This window comes from Loxodonta africana, chromosome 1, assembly GCF_030014295.1.
Source record: "Loxodonta africana isolate mLoxAfr1 chromosome 1, mLoxAfr1.hap2, whole genome shotgun sequence".
NCBI lineage: Eukaryota > Metazoa > Chordata > Mammalia > Proboscidea > Elephantidae > Loxodonta > Loxodonta africana.
Window position 1 is genome coordinate 228308032 of NC_087342.1, and position 23603 is coordinate 228331634.

Genomic DNA, 23603 nt, shown 5'->3' on the forward strand with positions numbered 1-23603 from the left:
AACAAAGAAAACCCTATTCCCAACCGGGATCACATCCACAGGTACAGGGTTGGACTCCAACATATTTTGGCGGGGGGGGGGGGGGGGGGGACACAATTCAATCCCTAACAGGGGGCGAGGGAGGAAGAAGGGTGACTAGACCCAGGCTAATGGTTATGCTTGGCTCAGGCTGGTGACATGGGTGCAGGGTGCTGTGGTGACCCCAGGCTCCTCTTCAGCTGCTGGGGATGTCACTCTTGGCTGAAGGGACCTGCCTTGCCCGAGACTATCCCCCCTCGGAGGCAACTGGAATCCAATGACTAATGGACAAACGGAGTGGGTTCATTTGGGATATGTCTGAGGGCCACCCACACCAGAGCTCCTGAGGGATCAGCCGGGCCTCTGTTTCAGCTACATTGAAAGGAAGTTACTTGTTCATCTGCTGAACGTGCTGGTGCCCCATGACCCGACTCACACGACAAAGACGGTATGCTCATCACCACGGCACCTCCTCTGCTGCTGTGGAAACCAGAGGGCAGAGGCCCGGGCCCAGCAGGCTCTCGGCTCCTTCAGGCAGTTCCCAGGTAACAGCTACTACATCTCATGGAGTCTAAGATGTACATTTGAACATTGCCGAAATCAGGGCCTATCTTCCAATCGGTGGCTTGCTATAGTTTCATTAAAAAAAAAAATATATATATATAGTTTCATTAGCAGTGTTTTTTTTTTTCAGTGGTACATAAAGTAGTGGTTCACCTTAGATTGATGGCACAGTAGATTCTAGAAGCTGTAAAGCTCAGGTGCTGGTCTCTGCCCGTAGAAAAAATTCTAAAATATGTATAGCACTCATGTGTAGAGTTTTAAATTATGTGCTGCCAGGGAAGGTGGGAAAGAGGGGGAGAGAAAAAATAACTGAAAGACTTGGTCCCCCCGTCAATGACCTTACTGTGTACCATACAAGTGGAGCCCTGGTGGCACAGTGGTTAAGCATTAAGGCTGCCATCCAAAAGGTCAGCAGTTCAAATCCACCAGCTGCTCCTTGGAAACTTTATGGGGGCAGGTCTACTCTGTTCTATACAGTCACTATGAGTTAGCATCAGCTCAATGGTAAGGGTTTTTTTTTTTTTAATATATATATAAAAAAAAAAAATTGAAGTTCCCAGCGTACGACGTATTTGAATTACAATGAACTTACGATGTCCCTTTTTTTACATCTTGTCTTTAGTAACATGTACTACATATAGTGTCGCAGTGCCTAATTCATTATCATTCTCAGGTGTTCACTCACTGTCATTCAGTTTTATGATTTACTGTCCAAAACGCTGTGTTTTGAAATGAAAACAAACAAAAGAGGTGTTCAACTTATGACAGAGTTGTTGGAACAGAGCCCCATTGTAAAACGGGGACTACCTGTAATTTGTCAAACAAGGCTATTTGTAAAAAAGAGATATAAAAACATTTTTCAAATAATCTGTGAGCAAGTGCCAACTGAAGTGTGAATGTGAGTGCATTCTGACACAATTAACTGAAACCTCAAGTATTTCAGGAAGGCGTCCTGGAAGAAGCGATCTTTGGGTTTAAAAGGAAAGGAAAAGCGAGTGTACCAGTTTCCTAGAGCTGCTGAAACAAAACACCATAAGCTGGAAAGCTCGTAAGAACAGAAATTTATTGTCTCACAGCTCTGAGGCAAAAAGCCCAAATCAGGTTATTCCAAAACCAAACCAAACCCATTGCCACTGAGTCGATTTCAACTCAACGACCCCACAGGACAGAGTAGAACTGCTCCACAAGGTTTCCAAGGAGCACCTGGTAGATTCAAACTGCCAACCTGGCTAGCACCCCCAGGGCTCCGAATCAGGGTGTTAGCCATGCTGAATCCCTTTGAGGGCTCTGAGGAAGAGTCTGTTCCATGCCTCTCTCCTAGCTTCCGGTAGTCCCCTGCAACCCACGGCGTTCCTTGACTTGCAGCTGTTTCTCCCTTTGTCATCACATGGCTGTTCTTCCTACGTGTTTCTTCTCCTCTCTCATAAGGACAGCGGTCATACAGGATTAGGACTCGCCCTACGCTGGTATGGCCTTGTGATAATATTTTCTGGTAACGTTTTCAAAGACTATTTCCAAACAAGGTCACATTCACAGGTTAGGATTTCAACATTATCTTTCTGGAAGACACAATTCAATCCATAGCAGTGGGCCAGCAGCTTCTTCAATGGGCACACTTTTTCCTGAGGTAGTAATATCTCCATTTTACAGATACAGACACTGTTCAGACAGCTATGGGATATCCACCACAGGGAGCTGAATTTGTGAAGGAAAGAGCAGGAGGCTCCAGAGTGATTCAAATCTCAGCCCCCATTGTCCACCTCACATCTACTTTATTCCCCAAATCATCACTCGAGAGGTTTCCCACAAATAGCAGAACCCTGGTCTGGCCATTCCTGAATGTCTGTAAGATATCACAGTGTCCACTCGGCGCTCGGGCACTGCCTCCTTCTGGAACAACTCCAGGAGTAAAGGCTTGGTCCACAGTCTTCAGTTCGAACAAGATGGGGCAGGGAGAGAGGACCAGGTTGGTTTGGGGGACTGATGGAGACACCCCCATGGAAGTCTCTGGGATCATCTGGACTTACTCATCAGAAGAGAAAGAAATGAAACTTCCAAACCTCGGTCCACCTTCCCCCAGCTTGCAGAAAACAGACAGAGCAGAGGTCTGGGCTAGCACTCAGTGCCCACAGGGAAAGTGAGGTGCAGACAAGTTAAGGTCAAGGTCCCACAGTGAGTAGCAGACCATGGTCTGGAGAACATGGGCCTATTCTGTCCTTTCCATGACAACGTCCTGTTGGTCCCTAACAGCTCCACCTGGCATGGACAATGGACTGCAAATCATCATTTATAGAAAGTGGTAAAGGCAACACTGAACACTCTGTGCCAGGCGCTTACTGAGGCTTTACCAAATTAATTCTTTAGCTGGTGCAACTGGTTTGTGCTTGATTACTAACCTAAAGGTTGGAGGTTCCAACGTACCTGGCACTGCTGCTGAAGAAAGGCCTGGCAATCTGTTGTTGCTAGTTGCCCTCACATCAATTCCAACTCATGGCGACCCTATGCGCGTCAGAGTAGTACCGCTCCATAGGGTTTTCAAGGCTGTGACCTTTCCGAGGCACCTCTGGCTGAGTCTGAGCCGCTAACCCTTCAGTTAGTGGTCCAGCGTTTAACCATTTGCGCCAAGACGAGACTCCTTTAAGATTGCAGCCAAGAAAACATTATGGGGCACGGTTCTATTCTGTAACACATGGGGTCGCCACGAGTCCTAATCTACTCTGAGGCAATGGGTTTCTCCTCACCGCTACCCTATTACTCCCTCCCACTGTACAGACAGAGAGACTGAGGCACAGAGCGTTGTACTGACTTGCTCAGGGTGGCAGCGGTGAACCGCAGAGGGGGCGCAGCGCCTGGCCGCAGTGGGGAGGCCTTGGCCGCCTCCCAGTGGCTCTCAGCCTCGCAGGCCCGCCGGCCTGCTGTCCTTATAAGGCCCCGGACGTCCTTTCAGGATTACACAGGGCACCAGGCACCCCCGGCCTTCATCCTCCTCCGCAGAGAAGAATGCCTGGCATCTTCCTATCAGCTGTTCGCCCCGGGAAGCCCTCTTCCCACTGGGGCGCAGGATCAGCCCCTACGCGGCCTCCCCTCTGGGGAACCCCCTGGCCCGGGCCGCGCCCTCTCACCTGCCCCGCGGGCGGAGGAAGAGGAGGAGGTGGAGGAGGCTGGGAAGAGGAGGAGGCCGGGGAGGAGCCTGCGCCCGGCGGGAGCGCCGCACAAAGTGAAACTCCTGGAAGTGGCGGCGGGGAGCGCGGGGACCGACGCGGCCCCGGCCCCGGCCATGTCCCTGAGCAAGGGGCTGCGGCTGCTCGCGCGGCTGGAGCCCGCGGGAGAGAGCAGCGTCCTGCTGGAGGCGCGCGGCCGCGGCGACTGCCTGCTCTTCGAGGCCGGCACGGTGGCCACGCTCGGTGAGTGCGGCGCCTGCCCCGGTGCCCTCGTCTCCGAGCCCCGGTCCCCTGCTCTCCGGGCCCGGGTCCCTTCCTCTCCTGACCCCGGTCCCCTCCTCACCGGGCCCGGGTCCTGCCCCCTCCTCTCCTGGCCCCGGTCCCCTCCTCTCCGGCCCAGGGGCAGCCCCCAGAGCGGAGACCCCGCATTTGCTGAAACCGAGCAAGGGCACCTCCCGTCCCCGGGACTTGGGGGTCGCGCGTGGGGGGCGGCCTTTCTGAGTGGCATGGCGAGGGGACGGAGGTCGGGGACACTCCCGGGCCAGGCTCTCGGTCCGCGCCCGCCCGCCCGCCCGCCCGCCCGCCTGTGCGCGGAGGGTCGAGTTCTCCGAGCGCCGGGCTCCGGCGATTTAGGGCGCGCGCCCTCTCGGGGCGCGTTACACATTCATGACGGTCCCAGTGCGCCGGTCGCTCCGCTTCTGTTGCACCGGCTGGTGAGGAAGCCAGGGATTGCCGTTTGGTTTGTGGGTCTGGCTTAAGGATCAAAGCCCTATAACGGAGAGACGACCCCCAAACTGCAGCTAGCGCCGCCGCTTGAAGTGTTAGTACAGCAGAGTAGAGAACGTGGATTTTGACACACTACCTGGTGACTACATTTCTGCCGGGAATATTTGAAGGGAGGCACAGAAGTCCTGAGAGGGGCGGTGTGCTCCGAGGACTTTAGAGACATAGTCTCATTTAATTTTCACAATTAGAAAAGAGATATTATTATCCTGGTATTGCAGATGAGTAAACTGAGGCCTGAAGAGAAACTTTCTTGCCAGGGCGACACAGCTCCTGTCTGAGCATTTCTGTAAGGTCACACAGTGCGCGACTTCTTGTATCACTACGTCCCCTCCCTTGTTTTGTTGCCAGCATTCATGACCAGGGTCTAGGTAACACCAAAGTGAGCAAAAGCGGGTAGGATTGTTAGGATTTTAAACAGCAACACAGGACAGTGGGCTTAGGGTGGCCTCCAGCTCCACCATCTTTCTGTGTACGAAGCTGAACAGAGCACAGAGCAGAGTCACCTGGAATGGAGGTGCCGGGCAGGTGCAGCGGACGCTCACTTGCTCAGGTCTTTAGAAATGTGTCTTTTTTTCTGCATTCGTATCCATTGCCTCCTCAGTGAGGATGGATGCCTTGGAAGCACCATCTCTCCTATTTCCACTTCCCTGTTCCTTCCGTGAGGGAGACCCAGGTTCGATTCCCGTCAACCAGTGCACCTCAAATGCAGCTACCACCTGTCAGTCAGTGGAAGCTTGCCTATTGCTAGAATGCCGATCAGCTTTCAGTGGCGCTTCCAGACTAAGACCAGGAAGAAAGGCCTGGCAATCTACTTCTGAAATATTAGGCCGTGAAAACCCTATGGATCACAGTGCTTTGATCCCTTTGTGCGTGGGGTCACCGTGAGTTGGGGCTGACTTGATGGCAGCTAATGATGACAGCAGTCACTTCATTAGCATATAATTTTCTGGCTTGTTTTTAGTCACTTGACTACTGAAACAATGTCTCCAGTATTCTCAGTATCACAAATGTGCAGTGAATTGTGGATTAAGTCATTATCCGATTATTCCAATCTGTGCCCTGTCCTGAGAAGTCCAAATTTGGTCATTTGGTAAGGCCTTGAAAGAAACCCACAAAAATTTCCATTCCATTTTAGACGTCTACTTCATAGAACGTTTATCAGAACTGAGATTGATTTCATAGTACGAAAATACCCCTTCATCAAAGATATGAAAATGTCCTTCGGTTGGATCACAGTAAAGTAAGGTTCATAGACATTTAAGCCACCAGGGGAAAAAGATTTTTTTTTCCCCAAAGCGAAGATTTTAAAATGATTAATGAAAGTAAAATAGTGCATATTTTCCATTAAGAAATGAAGTTTGTGCCGAGATGCATTTGTATTACATTGGTGGTTGATTCCAGGACAGAGGGTATAAGGAAATGGGTGGAGGTGTCCTGCCGGCACAGTGGTTAAAGCTCTCAGCTGCTAACAGAAAGGTCGGTGGTTCAAAACCACCCGTGGTTCCGCAGGAGAAAGATGTGGCAGTCAGCTTCTTTAAAGATTCACAGCTTGGGAAGCCCTGTGGGGCAGTCCTGTGGTGTCCTGTAGGGTTGCTATGAGTAGGCACTGGTTGGGCTCTTTTTCCTACAGCGTGCACTCCACATCTGTCACTTAACCTAGCATTCATTTATCAGGAGACCTGGGGTTGAATAACAAAAGGGAAAAAAATGAGTTGCCTTTGAGTCACCTCTGACTCACGGTGATGCTGTGTGTGTCAGAGCTGTGCTCCATGGGGTTTTCAAAGACTGAGTTTTTGGAAGTAGGTAGCCAGCCCTTTCTTACGAGCCACCTCTGGGTGTGTGGACTGACCACACCACCCAGAGACACTGGCTGGGCTGAATACTTAACTTTTGAGGTCTGGTTTTCTTAAATGAAATAAAACTCTTTTTACAAAGCAGCTGTAGCGTTTACTGGCATTGCTGCCCCAGAGGAGGACTGTAAGAACCTTCTGTGACGAGAAAGTTGTTTCAACTTTTTAAATACCCGAAACAGGTCACGTCTGTACAGTGTGGCTCAGGACCTGAAATTTCCGTCTGTGTTTGCAGGTCTAGTGTTTTTCATTTCCTTTCTTGACAAGGTTAAGAATGCCTTCGTTTTTTACACGAAAGTTGTAATCTCTAGGCTTGTGTGGGACTCACATACTTGTGCCAGCCAACATATTGTTGTTGTCAGCTGCTGTCGAGTCAGCACCCGACTCATAGGGACCCCATGCACAAGGGAACAAAATGCCGCCCAGTCCTGTGCCATCCCCATGATCAGCTGGTGTCTTAGTTATCTAGTGTGCTTTAACAGAAATGCCAAAGGCCGATGGCTTTAACAAATAAAAAATTATTCTCTCACAGTCTAAGAGGCTGTTGTTTTTGTTGTTGGGGGCCGTTGAGTCAATTCTGACTCATAGTGGCCCCATGCACAACAGAATGAAACACTGCCTGGTCCTGAACCATCCTCACAAGCGTTGCTACGTTTGAGCCTATTGTTGTAGCCGCCATGTCAGTCCATCTCGTTGAGGATCTTCGTCCTTTTTACTGGCCTCTATTTTACTAAGCGTGATGTCCTTCTCCAGGGACAGGTCCCTCCTGATAACATGTCCAAAGTACATGAGATGAAGTCTCACCATCCTTGCTTTCAAGGAGTATTCTGACTGTACTTCTTCCAAGACGGATTTGTTCATTCTCCTGGGAGTCCAGAAATTTATTCTCTCACAGTCTAGAAGGCTGTTGTTGTTGTTGTTAGGTGCCATCAAGTCAGTTCCAACTCACTGGAGCATTCTGACTGTACTTCTTCCAAGACAAATTTGTTCATTCTTTTGGCAGTCCATGGTATATTCAATATTCTTCTTCGCCAGCACCACAATTCAAATGCGTCAATTGTTCAGTCTTCCTCATTCATTGTCCAGATTTTGCATGCATATGAGGCGACTGAAAAAACAATGGCTTGGGTCAGGCGCACCTTAGTCTTCACGGTGACATCTTTGCTTTGCTTTTCAATGCATCAAAGAGGTCTTTTGCAGCAGATTTGCCCAATGCGCTATGTCCTTTGATTTCTTGACTGCTGCTTCCAGGAGTGTTGATTGTGGATCCAAGTAGAATGAAATCCTCGACAACTTAAATCTTTTCTCCTTTTATCATGATGTTGCTTATTGGTCCAGTTGTGATGATTAAATTTTCTTTATGTTGAGGTGAAATCCATACTGAGGGCTGTATGGTCTTTGATCTTCATCAGTAAGTGCTTCAAGTCCTCTCACTTTCACCAATCAAGGTTATATCATCTGCATGATGCAGGTTGTTAATTTACACATCAACCACTAAGGCCAAAGATGAACAAGTTGAAGATTTTTACCAACTTCTTCAGTCTGAAATTGATAGGACGTGCAATCAGGATGCATTGATAATTACTGGTGATTGGAATGCATAAGTTGGATACAAGAAGAAGGATCCGTAGCTGGAAAATAAGGCCTTGATGATAGAAACAATGCCAGAGATCGCATGATAGAATTTTGCAAGACCAACAACTTCTTCATTGCACATACTTTTTCAACAACATAATTGGCAACTATACAGGAAAAAGAGGGAGAACCTCAACAAGATGGATTGATACAGTGGCTGCAACAATGGGCTCAAGCATAACAAGGATTGTGAGGGTGGCACAGGACCGGGCAGTGTTTCATTCTGTTGTACATAGGGTTGCTATGAGTCTGAACCTACTCAACAGCACGTAACAACAACAACATACACGTGAACCTCGCCACAAGAATCAAATTGACTACATCTGTGGAAAGAGATGACGGAAAAGCTCAATATCATCAGTCAGAATAAGGCCAGGGGCCGACTACGAAACAGAACATCAGTTGCTCGTTTGCAAGTTCAAGTTGAAACTGAAGAAAATTAGAACAAGTCCAAGAGGGCCAAAGTACTACCCTGAGTGTATTTCACCTGAATTTAGAGACCACTTCAGGAATAGATTTGACACATTGAACACTAATGACTGAAGACCAGATGAGTTGTGAGATGGCATCAAGGACATCATACATGAAAAAACCAAGAGGTCATTAAAAAGGCAGGAAAGAAAGAAAAGATCAAGATGGATGTCAGAAGAGACTCTCAAACTTGCTCTTGAATGTCAAGTAGCTAAAGCGAAAGGAAGAAACGGTGAAGTAAAAGAGTTGAACAGAAGATTTCAAAGGGCAGCTGGAGAAGATAAAGTACAGTATTATAATGAACTGTGCAAAGGCCTGGAGGTAGAAAACCAAAAGGGAGGAACATGCTCGGCATTTTTCAAGCTGAAAGAACTGCAGAAAAAATTCAAGCCTCGAGTTGCAATACTACTGAAGTATTCTACGTGGGAAATATCAAAGGACACAGGAAACATCAAAAGAAAATGGAAGGAATATACAGAGTCACTATACCAAAAAGAATTGGTTGATGTTCAGCCATTTTAGGAGGTGGCATATGATCAGGAACCGATGATACTGAAGGAAGAAGTCCAAGCTGCACTGAAGGCATTGGTGAAAAACAAGGCTCCAGGAATTGACGGAATACGTACTGAGATGTTTCAGCAAGTGGATGCAGCACTGGAAGTGCTCACTCGTCTATGCCAAGAAATTTGGAAGACAGCTTCTTGGCCAACCCACTGGAAGAGATCCATATTTATGCCTATTTCCAAGAAAGGTGATCCAACTAAATATGGAAATTATCGAACAATATCATTAATATCACACTCAAGTAAAATTTTGCTGAAGATCATTTAAAAGTGACTGCAGCAGTATATTGACAGGAAACTGCTGGAAATTCAAGCTGGATTCAGAAGAGGACGTGGAACCAGGGATATCATTGATGTCATGTGGGTCTTGGCTGAAAGCAGAGAATACCAGAAAGATGTTTACCTGTGTTTTATTGACTATGTAAAGGCATTCGGCTGTGTGAATCATAACAAATTATGGATAACATTGTGAAGAATGGGAATTCCAGAACATTTAATTGTGCTCATGAGGAACCTGTACATATCTTAGTCATCCAGTGCTGCTGTAACAGAAATATCACAAGTGGATAGCTTTATCAAAGAGAAATTTATTCTCTCACTGTCTAGTAGGCTAAAAAGTCCAAATTCAGGGCGTCAGCGCCAGTGGAAGACTTTTTCTCCCTGTTGGCTCTGGTAGAAAGCCCTTGTCATCAATCTTCCTCTGGACTAGAAGCTTCTCCACACCTTGGGTCCAAAGGATGCACTCTGCTCCCGGCACTGCTTTCTTGGTGGTATGGGCACTGCTTTCTTGGTGGTATGAGGTCCCGAGTCTCTGCTTGCTTCCCTTTCCTTTTATCTCTTGTAAGATAAAAGGTGATTCAGGCCACACCCCAGGGAAACTCCCTTTACATTGAATCAGGGATTTGACCTGAGTAAGGTGTAACAGCCCACCCTAATGCTCTTTAACATTTCTTGCCTCATTAACCAACACAGGCAGAGATTAAGATTTACAACACATAGAAAAATTACATACACCACAAAATGGAGGACAACCACACAATACTGGGAATCATGGCCTAACCAAGTTGACACATGTTTTGGAGGGACACAATTCAATTGATGACAACATTGATCAAGAGGAGTTGTTCGAACAGAACATGGAGAGACTGTGTGGTTTAAAGTCAGGAAAGGCATGTGTCAGGGTTGTATGCTTTCACCATAGCTATTCAATCTGGAATAATCCGAGAAGCTGGACTCTGTGAAGAAGAATGGGGCATCCGGATTGATGGAAGACTCATTAACAATCAGCGATATGCAGATGACACAACCTTGCTTGCTGAAAGTAAAGAGGACTTGAAGCACTTACTGATGAAGATCAAAGACCACAGCCTTCAGTATGGATTACACCTCAACATAAAGAAAACAAAAATCCTCACAACTGGATCAATAAGCAACATCATGATAAATGGAGAAAAGATTGAAGTTGTCGAGGATGTCATCTTACTTGGATCCACGATCAACAACCATGGAAGCAGCAGTCAAGAAATCAAAAGACATATTGCATTGGGCAAATCTGCTGCAAAGGACCTCTTTAAAGTGTTGAAAAGCAAAAACGCCACCTTGAAGACTAAGGTGCGCCTGACCCAAGCCATGGCATTTTCAATCGCATCATATGCATGTGAAAGCTGGACAATGAATAAGGAAGACAGAAGAAGAACTGACACCTTTAAATGGTCCTGTTGGCGAAGAATATTGAATATACCGTGGACTGCCAAGAAAACAAGCAAATCTGTCTTGGAGGAAGTACAACCAGAATGCTCCTTAGAAGCAAGGATTGCAAGACTATGTCTTACATACTTTGGACATGTTGTCAGGAGGGATCAGTCCCTAGAGAAGGACATCATGCTTGGTAAAGTACAGGGCCAGCGGAATAGGGGAAGACCCTCAAGAGATGGATTGACACAGTGACTGCCACAATGGGCTCAAGCATAGCAATGATTGTGAGCGTGGTGCAGGCCTGGGCAGTGTTTTGCTCTGTGGTACATAGTGTCACTATGAGTCGGAACTGTCTCGACGACACTTAACAACAAGAACAACGTTCAGTCTGTATGCTGAGCAATAATCCAAGAAGCTGGATTATATGAAGAACGGTGCATCAGGATTGGAGGAAGACTCATTAGCAGCTTGCAGATGACACAGCTTTCTTGCTGGAAGTCTAGGAGGCTAGAAGTCTGAATTCAGGGCTCCAGCTCTAGGGTAAGGCTTTCTCCTCTGTGTCGGCTCTGGGAGAGGTCTTTGTCATCAGTCTTTCCCTGGTGTAGGAGCTTCTCGGTACAGGTACCTTGGGTCCAAAGGACATGCTCTACTCCTGGCATTGCTTTCTTATTGGTATGAGATCCCACATAACTCTCTGCTCATGTCTGTTTTTTATATCTCGAAAGAGATTGACTTAAGACACAACTGTATCTTGTAGATTGACTCCTGCCTCACTAACATAACTGCTGCTTATCCCACTTCATTAATATCATAGAGGTGGGATTTACAACACATGAGAAAATCACCTCAGATGACAAAATGGTGGACAATCACACAATACTGGGAACCATGGACCAACCAAGTTGATACACATTTTAGGGGGACACAATTCAATCCATAAGAGTTGTGTAATTGGAGTGTTGTGAGCCATAGGGTTTTCATTGACTGATATTTGGAAGTAGATTGCCAGGCCTTTCTTCCTAGTCCATCTTAGTCTGGAATCTCCTCTGAAACCTGTTCAGCATCATGGCAGCACGCATGAGGTAGGTACATTGGCTGGGAATCGAATCCAGGTTTCGGACATGGAAGATGAGAATTCTCCCACTGAACCATCACTACCCCCGGCAGCCAGCATAGTCAGCACCTAACCCTGACCATTCACACTTTCTGTGATGTTCAAGGTTGAGGGCAGGTTCCTTCTCAGTTCAGCTGTGGTTTTCCAGTGATGGGTCTAAAGGGATAATATCATGGGTTTATTCCAGTGTGGGTAATGGTCTCTTCTTGGGCCCTGGTTAGGCTGGGTTCTCTAGAGAAGCAATACCAGTAAAATGTATAAATATATAGAGAGATTTATTACAAGGAAACGGCTCACACCACAGAGGCTGGAATGTCCCAAGTCCGTGAATCACAATAGAGGCTTCTCTCAATTCACATAGCTGCAGGGGCTGGTGAACCCAAGATCTCCAGGGCAGAGAGCAGGGCTCCCATTCACAGGCTGTGAAGATCAACAAATCCCAAAATCGGCAGATAAGCTGTTAGCTCAAGTTTCAAGAACCAAAGGTCAGATGAATAAGAGGCAGCTGCAGGATCCAGAGCAAGCCAAAAACCCAGAGCGTCTCCTCATATTTGGATGCAAGCCACACCCCCAAGGAAACTCCCTTTCAACTGATTGGCTACTCAACAGCAGATTCAATCATGGGCGTGATCATATATAGACACAGAGAATCATGGCCTAGCCAAGTCAACACACAATCTTAATCATCACAGGCCCTGAGTGCTCCGAAAAATTCCGTCCGATGCGCACTGCTGCTTTTAGGTGAGTCAGCAGACACCCATAAGCACATGGCCTCTGACAGCTGGGCCCAGCGTCTTTATAGCAAATCTTATCCCGGAGAGATGCTGACTTGAAAAAATGCCTCTTGCTTGAAGGGTTCAGCATTCCTTAGCAGCCGGGCTCTGGCATTGCGTTGTGCTTTTAGGGAAGAAGTCCCTGGGTGGTGCAAACAGTTAAAGTACTCCACAGCTAATGGGAGGGTTGGAGGTTCAGGGCCACCCAGGGGCACCTTGGGAGAAAGACTTGGTGATCTACTTCCAAAAAAATGAACCACTGAAAACCCTATGGAGCACTGTTCTACTCTGACACACGAAGGGGTTGCCATGACTCCGGGTCGACTCGGTGGCAGCTGGTTTTGGTTTAGGAAAAACTGATGATTGGTTCATAGTCCTCTGTTGTTGTTAGGTACCGTCAAGTCAGTTCCAACTCACAGCGACCCTATGTACGACAGAACAAAATGCTGCCGGATCCTGAGCCATCCTCACAATTGTTGCTACGCTTGAGCCCATTGTTGCAGCCACTGTGTCAGTCCATCTTGTCGAGAGTCTTCCTCTTTTTCGCTAACCCTCTACTTTACCAAGCATGATGTCCTTCTCCAGGAATTTATCCCTCCTGATAACATGTTCAAAGTACATGAAACGAAGCCTCGTCATCATCGCATCTATGGAGCATTTCTGGCTGTACTTCTTCCAAGACAGATTTGTTTGTTCTTCTGGCAGCCCATGGTATATTCAAGATTCTTCACCAGCACAATAATTCAGAGGCATCAATTCTTCTTCGGTCTTCCTTATTCATTGTCCAACTTTCACATGCGTATGAGGCGACTGGAAACACCATGGCTTGCATCAGGCACACCTTAGTTCTTAGAGTGACATCTTTGCTTTTTGACACTTTAAAGAGATTTTTTGCAGTGGATTTGTCCAATGCAATGCGTCTTTTGATTTTTGACTGCTGCTTCCATGAGAAGTAAAATGAAATCCTTGACAACCTCAATCTTTTCCCCATTTATCATGATGTTGCTCATTGGTCCATTTGTGAGGATTCTTGTTTTCTTTATGTTGAGGTGTAGTCCACCCTGAAGGCTGTGGTCTTTGATCTTCATCAGTAAGTGCTTCAAGTCTCTTCACTTTCAGCAAGCAAGATTGTGTCATCTGCATATCACAGGCTGTTAATGAATCTTCCTCCAATCCTGATGCCCTGTTCTTCTTCGAATAATCTAGTTTCTCAGATTATTTGCTCAGCACACAGATAGAATAAGTATGGTGAAAGGATACAAGCCTGACACACACCTTTCTTGACTTTAAACCACAAAGTATCTCCTTGTTCTGGTCAAACGACTGCCTCTTGGTCTAAGTACAGGTTCCTCATGAGCACAATTAAATGTTCTAGAATTCCCATTCTTCACAACGTTATCCATAATTTGTTGATTCACACAGCCAAATGCCTTTACATAGTTAATAAAACACAGGTAAACATCTTTCCGGTATTCTCTGCTTTCAGCCAGGATCCATGTGACAGCAGCAATGATATCCCTGGTTCCATGTCCTCTGCTTGTAACATGAAATCTATAGGGCAGTCTCCAGGCCGTCAAGCCTTTTAGCAGGAGATCCGTTAACGGAATAAGTCCAAATTCTTTCTTCTAAGAGAATGAGGTTGAGAATCAGTCTTTTATGTACATCAGAGAAGAAGGAGTCCAGAGGCAGAACAGCCAGCCTTATTGGCACCAACTTAAAAGTTTTTTGTTTTTTTTTTTGAAGTTTTCTTGGTAACCTGATTCATTGGTAGGAGGCTTCTTAAGTATAGATGAAAAGCTGTCACGTGTAGCAATTTCCCTTGGGCCACAGTCCACAAATAGTATCCAGATGTTCTCTTATTTGCAGTAAAAAATTTGCATATTGGGGCAAAAAGCACTTGCCATCTTTCTGTCTCCCTTTCTGGCTCTCTTAGACTTGGCGTGAGCTGGGTGTAGGGAGAGGTGCATAAGTGGGGCTGCCACGTGGCTCCATAGTGGCCAACAGACACCCGGGAAGGGTGGCCTGAGGGTGTCTGGAGACTGCACCTGTGTTCGTGTGTGAGTGAAAGCCTCCTGCTCTCACCCAGCCTTGCTCACTGTTGAACAGGCAGCAAGGAGGGAGGGGTGGGGAAGTAGACTTGGGAGACTTAATTAAGTTGATTAGAGAGTGTTCCTAAGTTACCTGGAGCTTCTGGGGGAGAGGGTTCTATGTAAACACTGGGCCCCTGGGTCCTGCAGCTGCTGTGTTCGTGCAAAGGTCACAAAGTCGAGCTTTGTTTGAAGTGGCAAAATGGTTTAAAGCTACAGCAAGGTGCTGTCAGGACTATTGCGGTCCTCGTGTTTCTGACCTGGATTTATTTGGTCAGTGTTATGGATTGAATTGTGTTCCCCTCCGCCCCCCAAATTTCTGTTGTAAATCCTCACCTTTGTGCCTGTGGTAGGAGCCCTGGGGGCACAGTGGTTAAGTGCTGGGCTGTGGTTTGATCCCACCAGCTGCTCTGCGGGAGAAAGATGTGGCGGTCTGCTTCCATGAAGATTTACAGCCTCGGAGCCCCTGTAGGGCAGTTCTGCTCTGACCTATAGGGTTGCTATGAGTCAATCACCTTGATGGCAATGGGTTTGGTTTTGGTTTATGCCTGGGATTATAATCCTATTTACGTTAATGAGACAGGATTAGTGTAGCGTGTATCTTAAATCAATCTCTTTTGAAATGTAAAAGAGATTAAACAAGCAAGGGAGAGAAGCATCGATGGAGGGAGAGAGATGCCAAGCCACATAAGATCCCCCAGGAACGGGAGCTCAAAGAGACAGGGCCCTTTCTCTGAGCTGACAGAGAAAGAAAGCCTTTCCCTAGAGCTGGCACCTTGAATTCAGACTTCTAGCCTCTGAAACCGTGAGAGAATAAATTTCTGTTTGTTAGAGCACCCGCTTTTGGTGTTTCTGTTACAGCAACAGTAGATGACTAAGGCAGTCAGTGACTTGAAGCCTGACCTGCATGAGAGCATCTGGGAGTTCCTGGGTGGTACAATGGTTACTGCACTCAGCTAACGTATCCAGGTTGGAGGTTGGAGTCCACCCAGAGCCGCGTTCTAAGAAATGTCTGGTGGTCCACTTCTGAACAATCAGCCATTGAAAACCCTACGGAGGACAGTTCTACTCTAACACACATGGGGTCCCCATGAGTCAGCGTCTCCTCCAGGGCAGGGGGTGGTGGTGGGGAATTGCTTCTGAGAGAATGGAGTGAGCTGCCCTTTACAAATTCTCTGGACCAAGGTTGAAGCTGTGGTGAGGCGGTGGAGGGCTCCAGCCTCCTACCTGGAAACTTGGGCAGTGACCTGGGCCCAGCGGTCTGTTCGCCTCCGTGACCCTTGCTGCCACCTTCTCTAGCGCAGGTGTTCTCAGTGCAATGTTTACAAAGATCCCGACGGACTCAGCACAAGCTTTAGCTCTCAGTTTGGAACTCACTGCTAAGATCATGGATTTAGCCCTTGCCAGGCTCGTGTGGCTATGAGTTGGAATTGACTCGACGGCAATGGGTTTGGTTTGTTTTTTAGGCTCATGTTTCGGCTCTGTGGCCCCAAACTTTTTTTTTTTAAACTTTTAATTGTGGAAATTTTCAAACACACGAAAGAGAAAAGTGAACCTATGTACCTCTCACTCAGTGTTCATAGTTATCAATATATTGTCTGTTTTATTTTATCTGCCCCTCCTGTATTTTTTATGAAAAACTAACCTAAGATTTAGCTTGTTTAATGCCAAGCAAGATTTTCATTTATTGACTTTTTTTTCTTGCATTTATGTGTAGGTTCAAAACCTACTTGGCATATTTAAATGTGACCAAAAGCAGAAAGGGTGGTGTGAATTGATTCTGAGATCAAAGTGACCACTTGGGAGAGCCAGTCACAGCTGGCAGAAGCGGTGCTCTTGGAGCCAGGCCCCCCGCAGCCTTCCTGTGGGCAGCAGTGATGGGCTCAGAAGGAGGAGCCTGGTCTCATTGGCGGCACTGCCCATAGACCGGGACAAAGGATGGCCTTGTCCCCAAACACTTTACACGGCCTTGGCTCCCCTCCCAGCAGGAGCTGTACCCATCTGGCGCTGTGCTCCACCTTCTGGACTTTGGACTTTCTGCACAGTGGTCCCCAGCCTCCTGTGGGCCTGGTGTGCAGTTCGGTGTCCACCCCAGGCTTGGGGGTGGCAGGGGTGAGGGATGTGGGTAGAACTCGAGACACCGGCGGGGGATTTCTTGTGTGTACGTGAGGCCTCTGCCGAGAGGTGTGAAGCCCTGCGGGGTGGGGGGTGGTTGGAAGAGAATGGGACTAGGTTGGGGCACCTCTGTCCACTGGCCACATTTGGGACCCGGCCGTCCAGGCGATGTATTTCTCAAGGCAGGAGGACAGGGAACATGTTGTATTTCACAGTTGGCTAGCTTGACTTAAAACTTTAGTTAGACATGTGGGGCACAGGCTTCGATTCATCCTCTGGCCACAAGCCCCACAAGCGATGAGAGCAGGCCTGCTCAAGGGCAAAGGTGGCGGTGTGCTGCTCCAGTTGCTGTGTGTGTGCACGCGCATGTGTGATGTGTGCCTATGTGTGTGTGTACATGTGTGGACGAGTGTACACGTGCATGAGTAGTGTGTGTACATGTGTGTACTTGTATGCATATGCATATGTGATGTGCCTGTACACACGAATGTGTAGTGTGCATAGACATGCATATATTTGTGTGCATGTGTGTGTGCACACGTGTGTGTCACGCATCTCTGGAAGGCTCCTTTGGTGCTCAGGTTCCCCACTGTGGTTTCTGGCCACTCAGCTGCTGCCGCTTGGCTGCTTCAGCCTCCCACCTAAGGACGAGAACGTTCCGTTTTCTTTCTACTTGAATTGTCCTTAAAGCCCCAGGTAAACTGACCCAGGCCCAGGCTTGGGAATGAGATCCCAGATGCTTGGGGTCCCCACACACCTCCTGGCAGGGCTAGGTGGCATGGTGGCCACCCCACCCCACGGTGGGCCAGCGAGGTATCTGCCTGATGAAGGTGAACTCTTAGAAACCAAGCCCCAGAGCTGCTCCAGCATCCCCGGCTGTCCCTGCAGACAGCAGGTCTTCCGTGATGGGGGAGGTGGGACCGTCATCACTGGCCGGCCAGTCCCACCTTTGTGGTCGTTACAAAACAGCTGAGGCAGTCCTGACCACTTTTCAGGACTCACTGGAAGGCACCTGGAGGCATTGTTCACGTCAGGGTCAATCCTCCTTTCATGTCCTTGAGCCAGTGTCCCCCATGTAGAAGTTTTCTAGGAAATAACCACAGATTGGAGCCTGTTTGTTCAAGGATGCATGTTGGAGGCTGATTTGAATTTTTAGCTGCTTAAATAGAATAATAATAATAATAATAATAGCTAACACTTAAGCAGCACTTGCCATAGACCAAGGCATCCTGGGTGGCAAAAATGGTTAAGTGCTCGACTACTAGCTGAAAGGTTTGGCGGATTGAACCCACCCAGGGGCATCTCGGAAGATAGGCCTGGCAGTGTGCTTCAGAACGGTCACAGCCATCAAAGCCCTGCGGAACACAGTTCCTTGCACGTGGGGTCACCGTGGACTGGAATTGACCCGATGGCAACTACCAACAACCATATGCCCAGCACTGTCCTGTTTTACATGTGTGGACTTACTTGATCTTCACAACAAGGCAGCCTCTAATGATCTGTGTTCTACACTTGGAGAAACGGGGGCACAGAGAGGCTGAAGGACGCACCCAAGGTTCCAGCTCTGGTTAGTGGCAGAGCCGCGTTGTGAATAAGTCTGGGTGGCTCCAGGGAACAGTATGTTAGTAAGATCTCATTAGAAAACCAGGGCACACAGGTGATAAGTAGCACAGGCGTGTTTACCCAGTGTCCTTTAAAGCATGCGTGGTCTCATTGAGCCATGGCTGCTCTCCTGGCTCCAGTGTGGGTGTAGAATTTGGGGCGTGGGGGGCAGGGCTGATGCTCTGCCCCATGGAGGACTGTGATGTTCCAGTCTCTCTCTGGAAATGGTCAGGCTCTGGAAGGTGTCAGGCACAGTTCCTTATCTCTGCTGACTGCCGCCTTTTGTGTGTGCTGTTGATCCATGCAAAGGCTGGGGTTGGCAGGCGGGAACTTGTATTGACTTTGTTCTGATTGTGGCTGTAATGCTTTACACAGAGAAAGCAAACTACTTTCTCCCTTTCCTCAGTTCAAACTCTAGAAAGTTCCAGCGACGCCTTCTCCAAACCCTTCCCATGCTCCCCTAGCCCTCTGCCCAAGAGGCTTCCTCTCCTTCCTCTCAGCAGGTGACCACAGTGACAAGGACCCAGGGCTCCGTGTGGGTAACTGATGTTTTCCAGACAGCCGTGGGCAATGAGCTGGAGACACTGGGCCCCTGCCCTTCCTGTCTCCCCGCCCCCACCGCCCCATTCTGCTTTTCAGCCTTAGAGGTTACACCTTTTCTTCTAGAAAGTGTGTGTGCCTGTTTAAGAGAACAAGATATTGTAGCTTCGGGTGTATTAGAAATGGAAACCGCCTCGCTTACTTCGTAGTCTGAATTGTGGGGAGAGAGAAGGGAGGCGGCGTCCAGAGCCTGCCACACATTTGCTGGAGAAAGTGGTAACAGTTCCCAGGCAAGGGACCAGCCAGCCTCCTTGCCTCACTGTGATCAGCAGGCGGTGCTCCAGGTGCTCCATCCGTTACTGGAGACCTCGTAGGTCTGGGGTGGCACCTGAGTCTGCGTGAGTCACTCTCCAGGTGATGCTGGCCGTGGACCACATGGAATAGCAGGTCTGGCGCTGGCATGGTGGGCAGTAGCCCTGGCTCCTTGTGCTCTTCCTGGACTTGGGGGAGTTTAGCCAATCCCTCCCTCCAGGCCTCAGAATCCTAGTCTGAAACAAATGAATCACAATGTAAGTTGCCTTTCCTACCCTGAGATTCCACGTGTATATATTTTTAAAAAGGCTTAAACACTAAGCATAAGCGCAGTTACTTCACACACCTAAAATTATAAACTACCCAGAACTTCGAATCTTAGGAAGAGTTACCTGGCAAGATAAGGTCTAAGATGGCTTGGAAGTCTGAGCTAAACCTAGAAATCTGATGCTATACATTTTTTATTGGATACTTATGAATTAATTAAAATGTGTGAGACGATCACTCCTTGATTCTGCCCTTTTCCTACAAGCAAAAAAAAAAAAAAAAAGGCAATAGCAATTTTAGCTTAAATTAGGAAAGCAAAGTAAGGTATTTATTAAAATATCATAAGCTATGGTTTTTTTTGTTTTATGCTAATTCAGTGGTTGCTTTAGTAGATTCTTATTAATATCTGTTGACGTGCTTCCAGTCGTATCTTTCATCATATTGCCCAGCATTTTAAAAATAATCTGGGCGTCGCTTGGTTCGGGAGGGGGTGTTTGTGTGTCCGGGAATGTGTGGTCTATTTTGACTGACAATACTTTGCATGAATTTAGCCTTGCTATGAATCGTATCAATGGCCGATGGATATTGTATGTTGGAAAAAGTCTCTTTAAGAAGAGGAGACAGTTCTCTGCTTTTCCTGGTGCCCGATTCAGCAGAACTTAGGTCAAGTGGAACCAAGCTGGGTCCTTCTGGTAGAGATGAGTGATTAGAATGCTATCGGATGTGGCCACAGATCATGTGAACGGTGACACATGCCATTACAGCTCGGGGACAGTGATTGAACCAGCCTGTCTCAATAATGGAGGTGGTTGGTTTTTGTTTAGATGCTGTGGAAACAGAAAGGAGTGTTGAAAAACGAGGGCTGGAAATGACTTCTTGCTACTCCCGCCTGTTGTTGATACCTGCCATCGAGTGAGCTTTGACTTGTAGGTGACTCCATGTTCAACAGAACATAACACGGCCAGGTCCTGCACCATCTTCATGATTGTTGGTGTGCTTGAGTCCATTTTTGCAGCCTGTATATTTTGTGTATTCTGTGTATTTTGAGTGCCTACCAATCTTTTTTTTTTTTTTTACCAATCTAGGGGCTCATCTTCTAGCACTATATTGGACCATATTCTGTTGTGATCCCTGGGGTTTTCACTGGCTAATTTTCAGAAGCAGATCTTGAGGCCTTTCTTCCTAGTCTGTCTTAGCCTGGAAGCTCTGCTGAAACGTGTCCACCATGGGTGACCATGCTAGTATTTGAAATACTGGTGGCATAGCTTCCAGCATCAGAGCGAAATGCAAGCACACTGGCAGACCTGCACGGCCGTGTATCCCCTGACCCTGGGCCACTCCTCCAACCTCATCTTCCACTGCTTCAACAACCCTGACTTGTTCGTGTCTCAGAATCTTTGTACTTGCTGTTCCTTCTGCCTGGAATGCTCTTCCCATTAGATCTTTCCTGGTGGCCCTCGTCCTCGTTCAAGACTCAACTCAATGGTAAACGCGACTTTGAGGGTAAATTCCCTAACCGCCCTGGCTTAACCAGCCTATGGCCTCCACGCACCAACTGTCTTTGTTCCATCGCTGTTTTATTTTCTGTGTGGCGCTTGTGACTGAAATCACCTCATTTATTTGCTTGCATGTGTCTGGTCTGTGTCCACCACGAGAATGTAGGCTCGATGGGGACAGGCATTGTCTGTCGTGATCAGTGCTGTATTTCCAACACTGCCTGGTGTAGATAAGGGAGAGACTCTTGAAGCGTCTGTTGAATGACGGACAAAATGGCTTTGGAAGATAAAACTGGGAAAAGTAGGTCAAGGGCATCTGATGTTCTGGGGGAATATAAGTTGTCAACTTCCCTTCCTTGGACATCCTCAGATCTTAGTGCCATCATGTTTACCAGTTTTGAGGACCCCAGCTTCCATTAGACGAGGTGGCCATTGCTGACCCACGTCCCAAGATAGGCTGGTATGTGCCTCACACTGTGCAGAGACTGGAGATCTGTTTGTAAGGAGACCCTGAGATTAAGTGAAGAGTTTCTGAAATCAGCCGAGACAGAGGTCTGGGCAGAAGGACAGAAAACAGCTAGCTACTCTTTCTTTTTCCCACTTGATGGTTTACACAGTATGTGTGTGTCAATGGGAAATTTGAAAATAAAATTTTACTTTCTAAGTGGCAAAAAAAAGTCACGAAGGTTTTGAAAGAGATCGGTGAAGACAGAAATGGTCTATCACATAACAAAGCATCCTCTAAAGCCCTAGAACTGGTATAGGCCACAGGCACAAATCAGTAGAATAGACGGCTCAGAAGAGACTATGTCAACACAGTAATTTAGTTTATTATGCAGGTGACGCATCTGTGGTGGAAGCAGTACAGCCAGGATGCTCCTTAGAAGCAAGGGCAGTAACACTTCGTCTCAGGTGCTTTGGACATGTTATCAGGAGAGACCAGTCCCTGGAGAAGGACGTCGTACTTGGTAAAGTAGAGGGTCATTGAAAAAGAGGAAGACCCTCAACAAGATGGATTAATACAGTGGCTGCAACAATGGGCTCGAGCATAACAATGATCACGAGGATGGCACAGGGCCAGGCAGTGTTTCATGATGTTGTACACAGGGTCACTATGAGTCGGAACCAACTCGACGGTACCTAACAACAACAACATACAGGTGAGGATTTAAGTAAGCCAGGGAAAAAGAGGGTCTACTTGATAAATAAAAATTCCAACTTGAATTTCTGGCAGTTCGCTGTCAATATACTACAGCTGCTTTTGAATGATCTTAAGCAAAGTTTTGCTGGCATGTGATATTAAGGATATTGTTCAATAATTTCTGGATTTGGTTGGTTCACCTTTCTCGGGAATAGGCATAAATATGGATCTCTTCCAGTTGGTTGGCCAGGTAGCTGTCTTCCAAATATCTTGGCATAGATGAGTGAGCACTTCCAGCGCTGGATCTGTTTGCCGAAACATCTCAACTGCTATTCTTTGATCTTCATTAGTCTTTGATCTTCATCAGTAGGTGCTTCAAGTCCTGTTCACTGTCAGCAAGCAAGGTTACTAATGAGTCTTCCTCCAATCCTGAGGCTACGTTCTTCTTCATATAGTCCAGCTTCTCGGATTATTTGCTCAGCATACAGATTGAATAGGTATGGTGAAAGGATACAACCGTGACACACACCTTTCCTGATTTTAAACCACACAGTATCCCCTTGTTCTGTTCAAACAACTGCTTCTTGATCTATGTACAGGTTCCCCATGAACACAAGTGTTCTGGAATTCCTATTCTTCACAATATTATCCACAATTTGTTATGATCCACACAGTTCAATGCCTTTACATAGTCGATAAAACACAGGTAGACATCTTTCTAGTGTTCTTTGCTTTCAGCCAGAATTCATCTGACATCAGCTATGATATCCCTGGTTCTATGTCCTCTTCTGAATCTGGCTTGAATTTGTGGTGGTTCTTTGTTGATGTACTGCTGCAACCATTTTTGAATGATCTTCAGCAAAATTTTACTTGTGTGTGATATTAATGATATTTTTTGATAATTTCTGCATTCCGTTGGATCACCTTTCTTTGGAATGACCACAAATACGGATTTCTTCCAGTCAGTTGAACTGGTAGCTGTCTTCCAAATTTCTTGCCATAGACAAGTGAGCACCTCCAGCATTGCATTTGTTTGCTGAAATGTCTCAACTGGTATTCTGTCAATTCCTGGAGCCTTGTTTTTCACCAATGCCTTCTGTGCAGCTTGGACTTCTTTCTTCAATACCATCGGTTCTTGATCATATTCTGTCTACTGAAATGGTTGAATATCGACCAATTCTTTTTGGTACCGTGACTCTGTGTATTTCTTTCATCTTCTTTTGATGCTTCCTATGTTGTTCAATATTTTGCCCATAGAATTCTTCACTATTGCAACTCGAGTCTTGAATTTTTATCTTCAGTTCTTTCAGCTTGAGAAATGCCAATAGTGCTCTTCCCTTTTGGTTTTCTAACTCCAGGTCTTTGCAGCATTTCATTATGATACTTTGTCTTCTCCAGCCACCCTTTGAAATC

At 47.0% G+C, this 23603-nt stretch overlaps 1 protein-coding gene across 5 annotated transcripts in view; it reads left to right on the plus strand.

The window, feature by feature from the left end:
• The first annotated feature begins 3859 nt into the window (after positions 1-3859).
• The window catches only part of SYNJ2 (synaptojanin 2), a 136518-nt gene continuing 116774 nt past the window's right edge, over positions 3860-23603 (plus strand). For all 5 annotated transcript variants that reach the window (XM_064292722.1, XM_064292725.1, XM_064292734.1 and 2 more), the window contains exon 1: positions 3860-3986. In XM_064292722.1, coding sequence (XP_064148792.1) covers positions 3860-3986 — 127 coding nt within the window. The remainder of the gene's footprint in view (positions 3987-23603) is intronic.